Here is a 12,612-nt window from a genome sequence, read left to right on the forward strand (position 1 = left end):
TGTTTTATTTTGTTTTGCGGTACTGGGGATCAAACTCAGGGCCTTGTGCTTGCAAGGCAAGCACTCTACCAGCTGAGCTATCTCCCCAACCCAAGATTCTTAATTACTATTAGCAAATGACAAAATTATCATGGTACTTTTCATAACATGTCTTCTGCTTAAGCACTCTGCAAAACAGTGTAGTGATTATAGCCTGGACTTTATACCAGACCATCTGAGCTCAAATCCTAGCTATGCCACTGATGAACTGTGTATTCTTAGGCAAATTGTTAACTCTCTCTCTGCCTTCCTGTTCTCATTTGTCTAAAAGGATAATAATATTCCTACCTCAGAGTGTTGCTATATAGTACTAAGAATAATGCATAGACAAATTGTATATACTCAAAAAAAATACTATCATTGCTTTGATTTGTTTAGCACCTTTAAGCATACCAAAGAATACTAGGGTCTCTTTTGAGTTTCCTCATCCAGTATCGCTTAAATTTCTCACCTTAAATAGATTGTTTAGAAGTGAATTAGCTTCTACCAGCAGGATCATTTTGATAGATAGATGTTTGGTTCATTGGTGATGGGGCCATCACAATGCCTCAGTTATAGTACCTCTCTGAGCTTTGAAAGTTCTATAATCTATTCTGAAAGATTTGACACTTTCTATTCTCTATTTTTCTTGCCTAGAGTGTGACAGGTGCACAATAACTTTTCATTTCCATGCTGCATTATAAAATAATTTCTGAAGACTTTTTAAGTGACAATTAGGATTCATGTGAGTTAAAATTCACAGTGTTATCAGTGTGAAAAATAACTGAAATGACAATCAAGTGAGTAGATGCCTTTTATTTATAGCTAAGTTTCAATGTGTACAGGCTATACCAACTAAGGTACACCTTAGTCTTCTGCTGGTGCCTGGAAGATTTCTTAGGACATAAAAATCATAAGAGTTGTGCTAATTTCAGAAAAGGTAATATGAATTGATAAAATGTGATATTTAAATGTTTGAAAAAATGAAAATTTTCAAGCAAATTGGATAATTATTATTTCTGGTGCTGCATATAATAATAACAGCACTATTGAGGTACATAAAACTGAAAGTTTACTTTTATTGTACAAACAGGTATTTTTCATGTGGTATTAATCAATTTTATTTTCTCCATAGAACTACTTTCTGCTGTCTTCTTCAATGGATAAAACAGTTAGGTTATGGCACATTTCTAGAAGAGAATGCCTTTGCTGTTTTCAACATATAGATTTTGTCACTGCCATAGCTTTCCATCCAAGAGTAAGTAATTAATACTTTTTGTCATGCTAAAAGGAAGATGAGGGAATTTGGTTTCTTTGGAGGGCAGTTAGACTATGGAAAAAATATTAATAGCTACGTAGTTTAAATCAGCTTAAATTAGTGTTTGTTCTGTTTTGCTTTAAAAATGGGAAGGGAAATAAATACTGTTACTCTACATTAGAATATTTTACTCTAAATATAATAGTAAATAAACATTCCAAATATTTTATGACATGTAGTGTGTAAATTATTAAAGATGAGAGCTGTTACAGAAGCGAAAACAGCAAATTTATAAAATGAGAAATGGAAGTATATAGGGAGAATTACAGGAGGATGAGAGAGGAAAGAGAGAAAGTGGAAAAGACTGAAAGAAGCAAAGACCAAAATTCATTATAAGATATACGAAATTCTGCCAGGCATGGTGGTACATGCCTATAATCCCAGCAGCTCGGGAGACCGAGGCAGGAGGATCACAAGTTCAAAGCCAGCCTCAGTAAGTTGGCAAGACCCTGTCTCAAAATAAAACAAAAAGGGCTAGGGTTATGGCTCAGTGGTAAAGCACTTGCCTAGCATGTGTGAGGCACTGGGTTTGATTCTCAGCACTGCATATAAATGAATGAAATAAATGTCATCAACAACTAAAAGAATATTTTTTAAAAATAAAAAAGGGCTGGGGATGTGGCTTAGTGGTTGAGTTCAATCCCTCATACCAAAAAATATATACATATACACATGAAATTCTATTTAATGTCTGCAAACTTCACTAATCCTTTATTGTTGTATTTTGTTGTTTTTGAGACAGGGTCTTATTTTGTTGCCCAGGATAACCTCAAACTCCTGTGCTCAAGTGATCCTCCTGCTTTAGCCTCCCAAGTAGCTCGGACCACAGGCATTTGCCAGCTTGCCTGATTCATGTTAATCTTGATATCCCTTCTTATTCATTTTCAATCTAGAAAATCTTTTAATATGTTTCCCCTGGAAAGAAAGTACTTCATGTTTCAACCAAAGGAGAAAATTCTGCTGTAATGGAATTGTTGTCTATCGTATGCCCTTGGAGGACAGAGCCACCAAATGCTTAATGCTAGATTAGTTTTAAGTTTTTTTTAACTAAGCACAAGGGAAATCACATGTTGGTATCAACTCTACTATCTATTAATATAATAATTGGGGGCTGGGGAGATAGCTCAGTTGGTAGAGTGCTTGCCTTGTAAGCACAAGGCCCTGGGTTCGATCCCCAGCCCCGCCAAAAAAAATAAATAAATAAAAAAAATAATTGGAGTCACCCTATGCTGACTTTGACTTGCCCTCCCCTGTGTTGACATATTGTTATATTTCCAATCATTTGTTTAACAACCATTGTCTTTTTTTTTTTGGTACTGAGGATTGAACCCATGGGTGCTTTACCACTGAACCACATCCCCAGCCCTTTTTATTTTTTATTTTGAGACAAGTTCTCACTAAGTTGCTGAGGCTGGCCTTGAACTTGAGATCTTCCTGCCTTAGCTTCCCGAGCTACTAGATTTACAGTTGTGCCCTACCACACCCAGCAATCATTGTCTTTTGAATGTAACATTTCAATCATATTCCCATTTATTCCTCTTTTCCTCCAAATTAGGAGAGAAGACTGACTTTTTCCCCCCTTAATATACTTGCTGCCCTCTCTAGGCAGATTTATGATATAGGCAGCAACCTATAAACCTGAACACTTCAAAGAACTTGGTCATTAACTTAGGAAAATTAAAAATGTCTGATCTATGTTAATACCTTATCAGTTTTGACCATCAAGTTGTTAGTCTTCTTTCTGAATGACATTGCCATTCTGTCCCCTAAAGATGTAGCAGGATAGATTTACCATTTTGTCTCTATTTTAGCTATCAGAATGGAAAGAAATATTAGATTGTGATAGTACTAGGTAGCTTTTTATTATTAAGGCCTCTGTCAGTCAGTAATTTTTTCTATAATTTTACTTTTTATTTAGGAAACAAAAACTCTACTGATCTGGAGGGGTTTTGAGAGGAGATAGAAGAATGTGGTAGTGTAGATATTTCCTTAGGCAGTATGACGTGGAATATAACTGGAAGGAAAGTAGCAGCATTGTAAACAAAACAGCAAATTGGAGACACACACATGTATTTAAGTAAAATTTTGTATTAGAATACCAAGATGAAGGGTTTTTTTGTTTGTGTTTTGATTTGTTTTTGCAGTACTAGAGACTGAACCCATGACTTCATGCATGCTAGGCAAGTGCTCTACCACTGAGCTCCCCAACCCCCAAGATGAAGTATTTTTACTTGTTCAGCTCTTCTAGCATACATTGAGTACAGCTGATTAAACCATAGTCATAAAAATGCCCATCATTTGTTGATTGTTCTTGACAGACATCCTAAGTAGGTAAGAACAATAATCTTGAGCAGAGAAGAGAATTGCCTCCTTGTTTTGGTGCCCTAATTATTTAATCTTTAATTCTTATGTTGCCAAAGATTAGACCAGCTTGGTGGTAGGACTGGTTTAGTTTACAGCAGGATTTCTCAACCTCGGTATTATTGACATTCTTTGTTATAGGGGGAGGGAATGCTCTCCAGAGCATTGTAAGATGTTTAACAGCATTCCTGGCCTCTGCCTACTAGTTACTGATAGCATCCCAACCCAGAGCAGGCTGTGACAACCAAAACTGACTTCAGACATTGATAGATGTCTACTGTAGGGCCAGATTACCCCAGATGAAGAACTCCTGATCTGAGATTGAATCATGAGGTGATTCTCTGCTGACAAGATATTGGAGTTCCAAAAAAGCCTGGTTCTGTAAGCCACTGACCTGTGTTACCCTTTTATCCCAGTATTGTGTGCATCCCAGAGGAGAGTATGGTATAGGATAATGTTTCCCAAAACATGGCCTGTTAGATGTTCCTTCTAGACTCCCCCATCTGCCCAAAAAAATTGTGTGGTGAAATAAGTTGAAAAACACTACCAACTTTATCCTCTTTTTATATATTCAAAATGTGAATTGTCTGAGAATCCTGTTTAATATTTTGCAACCCAGAATTTCCAAATTACATGATTACAGAATTTTTTTCCACACAATACACACTCAAGCACATTTTCTACTAATATCATACCTTGAGAAAAGCAGTTCAAGATTAGGGTAAAATGATTAGAATGTTATTTCTCCACAATGAATACTGAAGTTTCTAATTGTTGTTATTGTTTTTGGTGCATAAACTAATGCTTGCTTAAAAATAATGTTTTGGGACTGGAGATGTAGCTCAAGGATAGAAAGCTTGCCTGGCATGTCTGAGGCCCCAGGTTCCATCCCCAACATCCAAAACAAAAGATGAAAAATAAGAATACTTATACAATGAGATCTACATTTTAAAACATTATTTCTAATAGACTTATTAATGTTTTGATTTGCTGAATTTTTCTTCAAGTGGTAAAATAAAAAGCTTTTCTTTTGCCACCTTTTTAGGATGACAGGTATTTTCTAAGTGGGTCACTTGATGGAAAGCTTCGCCTTTGGAACATACCTGACAAAAAAGTGGCTTTGTGGAATGAAGTAGATGGTCAAACAAAATTGATCACAGCTGCAAATTTCTGTCAGAATGGCAAATATGCAGTAATTGGAACATATGATGGGAGATGTATTTTCTATGATACAGAGGTAAATGATTATTTTGGGTTAATAACATAATTGAGTACTCAATAAAACACTTTCGTAGTTTTTGGATGAGTCATTAATCCCCTGCCTTACCTGTAAATTAGACAAATAATACCAAATCTGTATAAGAATTTTATCAAGTGATCTTGGAAGTTTCTTCTAATTCTGATATTTTTAATTTATGATTTAATTTTAGCATTTGAAATACCATACACAAATACATGTCCGATCTACTAGAGGGCGCAATAAGGTTGGAAGGAAAATTACTGGCATTGAGCCTTTACCTGGAGAAAATAAGGTACTGTACTATTCAAAACCAGCTCTCTCCACACTACGTATAGATTTGAAGTTAGTTTTAATATCTGGACGAAGAATGTATTCCCTTTCCTGTGGAATATTACTATTTCTTGTTTTGAGCTCTGTTTTACATGTGTCATAGCTTAATTTAGATTAAAAGATATATTTTTAACTTTTTCTTTTATATATTTTTAGATACTGGTAACCTCAAATGACTCCAGAATCAGACTATATGATCTGAGAGATTTGTCACTATCCATGAAGTATAAGGGTTATGTCAATAGCAGCAGCCAGATCAAAGCAAGTTTCAGGTAAATTGACATTGAGAAACTCCTAAAAAGAGACCAGAACATTTCTTACCTATTCCCATTTTTTTCATTGATCTATGCCTTATTTTTATGTCAGGGTTTTAGTTTCTTTGCACTTTGTAACTGGCATCTCATGTCATCATGCAATACTTACCTTGTCTTCCTGTGTGGTAGGTAAGACTTAGAATTGCCCCTATTCTACAGAAGAAAAAAACAAAACACAAAATATTGATTGGTCAAAGTCACAGTTGCAGAGCCATAGAAGATTCTTAGCTCCAAATATTTTGCTTTCATATTGTTATGTAAGCTTTTAATAGAAGGATTACCCCAACACCACCACATTATCTTTTTCCTTTTAGGTACAGCAGCTAAGAAAGCATTTTATTACCCTTAAGCAAAATGTCCTGTCTTTACACCTTTACTTATCATTATTTGAACTTTTTTTTGGTACCAAGGATTGATCCCAGGGGCACTTAACCACTGAGCCAGGTCCCCAGCCCTTTTTTATATTTTATTTATTAACAGAGTCTCACTGAGTTGCTTAGGGCCTCGTTAAATTGCTGAGGCTGGCTTTGAACCCTCAATCCTCCTGCCTCAGCCTGCCAAGGCTCTGAGATTACAAGCTTTTGCCACCAGCTTCATTATTTGAACTCAATTTGCAGTCTGCAAGCTCTCCTGAAATAGGATTGTCAGCTTACTTTTTCTTCTTCCTAGCCATCTTTCTTTCAGGTCTTTTCCTATCAATTATTCTTTTCTTCTTTAATTCTATAGTAATTAAATTGGTAAAGTATTCTGCTTCTCTCATCCCTTAAGTCATTGATTGTCCCAGTGTGAGTTAACTAGCATCACACATCACAGTGACCGGAGCTTTGATGAAAATATAGATGCCAGGACTAGGGGGTTAGCTCAGTAATAAAGTACTTGCCCAGTGTGTGTAAGGCCCTAATTCAATCTTCAGTAAACACACACACACACATAAACACACACACAATATCTAGAAACAACATTAGACCTACCCACTCCAGAGTGAGACAATGATTCTAGTTTTCAATAAGTTCTTTCAGGTGTTGCTTAGGTATTTTAAATTAGGAAGTAGTGATAGAAACTTTGATATTTTTTTCTTATTTATTTTTTTACCTTTTTCTCAAAATTTAGCCATGATTTTACTTACCTCGTTAGCGGTTCAGAAGATAAATATGTTTATATCTGGAGTACCTATCATGACTTAAGCAAGTTTACTTCAGTCAGGAGAGATCGTAATGACTTCTGGGAAGGTATTAAAGGTAAGCAATTGCCTACTTATATGTGTCTTATAAGTGAATAAAATGGCGATTTATCAAAGTAAATTTGTATCAGCATTATTTAAGAAGTTTATCAATTATAGCTGCTTTACGTCCTGTTTAGCTGAGGTAAAATTTAAGAAGTCATGGAATCTTAGAACTTGTATGCGTTTGATTTTGGGGTTTTGTTTTGTTTTGCTTTGTTTTGTTTTTATTTTTTAGAAAATAATTCTGGGTTTTAAATTGCTTTTAGTTCCTTCTGTTTGTTTGATTGGCTTTTGACAGTACTGGGATTAAACCTAGGGATGTTCTACCACTGAGATACATCACCAACCCATCTAAACAAACAGACTTGCTAAATTGCCCAGGCTAGCCCCTAGCTTGTGATCCTTCTTCCTCAGCCTCCTAGGTAGCTAGGATTATAGGTGTGTCCCACTGGGTTCAGCTCTTCTGTTTGTTTTTAAGGATGTTTGGCATATAACATACATGTATGTTAGTTTATTTGACCTACCCCATACTTTGGAGTTTGAACCAGGGGGGTGCTTTACCACTGAGCTACATCCTCAGCCCTTTTTAAAAATTTTAGTTTGAGTCAGAGTCTTGCTCAGTTGCCCACACTGGCCTCGAACTGGCAATCCTCCTATTTCAACCTCCCAACTAATTGGAATTACAGGCATGCACCATCACACGCAGCTTGTATGTTAGTTTTAAAAGATATATTGCATCTTACCCTTTTTTTTTTTTTTTTTTTTTTTTTTTTGCGGTACTGAGGATCGAACTCAGGGCCTTGTGCTTGCGAGGCAAGCACTCTACCAGCTGAGCTATCTCCCCAGCCCTACATCTTACCCTTTTTGTCCTGATGTTTACTATCAAATTTGTCAGTTATCCTTAAGTAATTTTTTTTCCAGCACATAATGCAGTTGTTACATCAGCCATCTTTGCTCCAAATCCAAGTCTGATGTTATCTTTGGATATGCAGTCTGAAAAATCAGAAGGGAGTGATAAAGGTGAAGATGCTGAAGTTTTAGATACCACATCAACTGGTAGGTACTTATATTTTATTTGCCCTAATTTTTTTCTTGTCAATACTTAGGAGCTTCACTAACCTAGTGTTGACTATAATGCTGTTCTCATGAGTATAGAGAATATTTGTTTACACCATAATAGTTGCCAGATATCCACTTTGCAACATTTTAGGAACATTTTTTGCAAGTTTTTCTTTTTTAAATTCACCTAGGAATTAATGAAAATTTTGGAAGTTCCTAATTTTTATAGGCAACCATTTTCCTTAAAGAAATGCAAACAAGACATATGAGTGCAAAGCTTCTTTACTATGTCTTTTCTACTAGACTGTAATCTCTGAGAGAACAGAGAGTCTGTCTTATTTATTGTCTCATTAGTAGTGCCTAGCAAAGTGCTTTCCTGTATATAGTAGGTGCTTAGTAAATATTTTCTTGACTAAGTGAATAAATTCAAATGAAAGCAAGCTTACTTTCTACTTGCCACAAATGTGCAGCATCTTGAGATAGGTAGCTATTTACAAGCCAATAATTTCTTACATGTGTGGTAATGCTTTGAGAATGAGTAGTGATTCCAGTTATATAAAAAATTCAAATTAGGAAGTGGAAAGAAACTCAGCAAATAGGATTTAGTGCCAGCCAATTATGTAAAAATGGTTCCTACTAGTCCTTAAGAGTATGGTAAGACCATGCAAATTTGGACCACTTGTTAGTAGAAATAGGTTTGTATTATGAAACTCAGTAGCAGAAGACTATTTAATGTGCCTTCTCACGCTACAGACTACAAACCAACCTTTTATAAAGCCTTAAAATTACAGCAATAGGATGTGCAGAGGGTTCTTCTTAAATATTTTGAATGCTGAAGTTTTTAAGCACTTGAATCTCAAGTAACTACTCTTGTAGTAGTATGTACACTCTCCGCACACTAATGTTTGTCTGAGAAGAACATTTTTTATAACAAAGATGAACTTCAATTGCAAGATTTAAAAACTAAACCAAGTTAGAATTATTAAATCTTTGCTTAATTACACATTTGGAAATATTGACCTCTGCTTTTTGGTTTGGGGTTTTTTTGTATTTTTTTCTTTTACTTTCCTTCTCAGAATTAAATCCCATTTCTTTCTTCTAACTTAAATGATTTAGGATTTTTTTCTTTTTCTTTTCTTTTTTGTTCCCACACAGTTATACCTTTTTATACTCTATATGTTTCCCCTTCATATTCTACAGGAAATCCTAGCTATGGATTATGCTCAGATTTGTTTTTGTTGCTCTGTACCTATATTGGTGTAATCAAAGATTTTTCTTTTCCAGTACTGGGAAATAAAACCAGGGACACTCAACCACTGAGCTACATTCCCCACCCTTTTATATATTTATTTATTGTTTGTTTGTTTTGAGAGAGGGTCTCACTATGTTGCTTAGGGCCTCACTAAGTTGCTGAGGCTGGCCATAAAATTGTGAACCTCCTGCCTCAACTTCCCAAATTATACCACCATGTCTGACAAGAATAAACTCTTAATCCTAGGATGTGGAGATCATAAAATATCTGATTGTCCTCTATTCCTGGCATATTTGGCAGTTTGAGCCTGTCATCTTAGTGTGTAAAATGGTGGTAATAACTTGCTTTACAGGGTTTTGATAAGAATTGAAGATAACATGTAAAATGCCTAGCATAATACCTGGTGTATAGTAAATATTATCATTTCATCTTCATTATTATGTAGTCTCATAATGCATTGGTATATGTTGATTTTTTTTCTTCTCTAGCCTTTCTTATATCCGTAAGTCCTTTGCTACTGCTGCACAGCATAACTTTAGATAGACCAAAAGGGTGGTAAGGAATGCTCAAAGACATAGAATATGTTCTTAGCACGTCTAAGTGAAACCATTTTGTCTGACTCATCCTATATACAACTTTCCAATTAAAGTTTAGATTATTCTCTTCCTTATTAATCAGTCCTTCTTACATCTATAATCTTTACCTATTTATAATAGAGTTAGTTAATACTGAATTTGTTAAACGTTTTTACACAGCTGGCAATTGTTAGAGGTAAGCATATTTGCCATTTGGCATAGCTATACAGATCTTCATATGGACTGTAAAGGCAAAGGTGCTGTCAGCATTCAGAGAGCTAAGGTGTTTACTTCATTTCATGGCAGTCTCAATATGTCTGTGGTACGGTTAACCTTACCGTCACCCTTATTAGAGACACTGTTAGCAACAGACTTGCCCAACTAGTCCCATTCTACCAACATTCCAGTCCTGCTGCTGAATAACACACTAGCCTATTTCCATGAAATGGAAGTGTTAGACGACTTAGAAACCTAGGCACCTGGGAGTAAATCCAGGCCTCCAGGCCCCAAGGAAGAATAATATCCTCAAGCCAGGGAAAAAAGAGCTAGCACAGAGTTAGTGGAAGTGAACCTCAGAGAGGAGGAAGGGTACAGCAGAATGAATAGGGTACAGGAACAAGCTGAAAGGCTGTGAGGTTAAGATCTTTCTCCACAAAGGTCAAATGTCATGGGCATATGGTAATTGTGGCAGCAGGCTGCATATTCACTGAAACCCTTTTTTCTGTGCTTTTAAGGTATTGCGAAGACAGATAATACAGAAGTTCTTCTCTCTGCTGACTTCACTGGAGCAATCAAAGTGTTTATTAACAAAAGGAAAAATGTATCTTAATTTAAATTGACATTTAAAATAAACATATCAGTAAGTTTCTATATGTATCAGAACTGAAAAAATATATAGTGTTTCAAGCTAACATCCTTTTTTTAATTTTTATCGAAAGTTTTTCAAATATAATATATTTTTTGAGAGGCAGTGTTAATGATCTAGGAAATCCTGGACTGATGGACTAGAAAAGAATGTGGCTAGATTAACATTGCCAGATATTAGGCTTTATGTTTTGTTATATATGTGTTTTTGTTATATAATTATGAACATGCACAAGTTTCTGCATGAAAAGATATTAATATATTAATCACATGTGTGTGCCTTTTGGTTACATGCACTAAGTCTAACAAAGTTAAATTATTTCAGTGGCTCTTTTGGCCTCTTGCTGGGGTATATAGTCTTGTTTCTAGCTTAAACAATTTCTTTTGCACAAAATTTCATTTTAAAAAAACATGGTCTCCCGGGTGCAGTGGCGCACACCTGTAATCCCAGCGACTCGGGAACCTGAGGCAGGAGGATCGCAAGTTCTAGGCCAGCCTCAACAATTTAGTGAGTACTTGTCTCAAAATGAAAAATGAAAAGGTCTGGGGATGTGGCTCAGTGGTAAAGCACCCCTTGGTTCAATCCTCAGTACCAAAGAAAAAAGAGAAGTAGTCTCTTTTGACTGAGTTATTGTTTTGAAAATGTTATATAGATTTTCAATAGGTCAATAACCATGGATAAATGGTTTTTATAAATTTCTCAATTTGGGGATAAGATTTTTTTGTGGTCTAAATTGTGGACTTAAGATTCTTTTCTTTCTATGTATATATATATAATTTTTTTTCTTTGCCACACTGGAGCACAATGTTTCTATGTAAAGAATTCTTTTCATTCTTTATCCATGAGCACCAGGCTTTGCTCACTTAAAAAAAAATAAGCCGCATTAAGGAGTGAGTCTTCTTTTTTACAATAATGTAAAATTGAACTGTTTACATTTTTTTTAAAGCATTGTAGTTTTTAAAAATTAAGCTGTTTTGTTTTATGTTGTTGAATTTGAAAGCCTTTGTAAATATCAATATAATGTACCAATGAAATAACATCTGGGGCAGTGGAACCCTGACCATGTTGTTGATGGTTAGCATATGTTTCTGAAAATTAAATATGTATTATTAAAAGTTGGTCGCCAACACTTGTTGAATGTGACTTATTTTCAGATGACTTCAGTAAACAGAGGAATGCAAGACAAACTCTGGTTTCAGTAATTTTGATTTTTAGCAAACAGAGGGCCAGATTTTAGACCTCTAAATGATAATGCATTAGCTACACTCCTTTAAAAAATGTTTAAGTCTAGCCAGGTGTGGTGGTACACACCTATAATCCCAGAGGCTTGGGAGACTGAGGCAGGAGGATCACAAGTTTAAAGCCAGCCTCAGCAACTTAGCGAGGCACTAAACAATTTGGCAGGACCCCATCTATAAATAAAATATAAAAAAAGGATCAGGGATGTGGCTCAGTGGTTGAGCATCCCTGGATTCAGTCCCCAGTAGTAAAAAGAGAAGAAAAAAATTTTTAAATGTTTACATCTAATTCTAAAGGAACACTGGTAAGAGTTCATCTCTATGCTCATGTGTTCTTTACTGCATTCATTTTCAGTATGTGAGTGAGAAGCTGGGGAGCCACAGTTATATCCTTGTTAATCAGCATGGTCTTGGGGTGTTCTGGGCTTTCTGGCTAACTGCATTTTGTTTGCCTTCTTCTTTCCCCTTCTCCCTTCTCCCCTATGTTCATCTCTCTGCTTTGGCACCCTGGCTCACCTGTACTTTACCTGGAAGGTTGAATTGCTGTGTCATTGACTCTCTAACTAATTGCATTTCCTTTATACTCAAGGTCTGGGTGGCAGTGTGATTGATCCAGAACTCAGTGTCTTCAACTCTTTGAGGCAACTTGACTTTCACTGACTTCTACCTGAACACTATAGCCTGCCATGGTTCTTGTTGTTTCAACTGCAAATAATTGGATGTTCCCATATGAATATTTCCTAATAGGTGTTATATGACTGACTGCCTGACAGAACAAAAAGACAAAAATAGTTGGGATGCAGGCTTAAAGCATAATACT

At 35.7% G+C, this 12,612-nt stretch overlaps 1 protein-coding gene and 1 non-coding gene across 2 annotated transcripts in view; both read left to right on the forward strand.

Moving 5' to 3' along the window:
* The window catches only part of Wdr44 (WD repeat domain 44), a 100,045-nt gene extending 88,311 nt beyond the window's left edge, over positions 1 to 11,734 (forward strand). Inside the window, exons 14-20 of the mRNA XM_047536274.1 lie at positions 1,154 to 1,276; positions 4,743 to 4,934; positions 5,128 to 5,229; positions 5,424 to 5,539; positions 6,692 to 6,819; positions 7,725 to 7,859; positions 10,424 to 11,734. Of these exons, the coding sequence (XP_047392230.1) occupies positions 1,154 to 1,276; positions 4,743 to 4,934; positions 5,128 to 5,229; positions 5,424 to 5,539; positions 6,692 to 6,819; positions 7,725 to 7,859; positions 10,424 to 10,518 (891 nt within the window). The 3' untranslated portion in view covers positions 10,519 to 11,734. The remainder of the gene's footprint in view (positions 1 to 1,153; positions 1,277 to 4,742; positions 4,935 to 5,127; positions 5,230 to 5,423; positions 5,540 to 6,691; positions 6,820 to 7,724; positions 7,860 to 10,423) is intronic.
* On the forward strand, positions 2,446 to 2,522 carry Trnat-ugu (transfer RNA threonine (anticodon UGU)). Its single transcript has one exon. It is a non-coding gene; the product is annotated as a tRNA-Thr (tRNA).
* Positions 11,735 to 12,612: the final 878 nt, after the last annotated feature.

Source organism: Sciurus carolinensis, chromosome X (genome assembly GCF_902686445.1).
Source record: "Sciurus carolinensis chromosome X, mSciCar1.2, whole genome shotgun sequence".
Classification (NCBI taxonomy): Eukaryota; Metazoa; Chordata; class Mammalia; order Rodentia; family Sciuridae; genus Sciurus; species Sciurus carolinensis.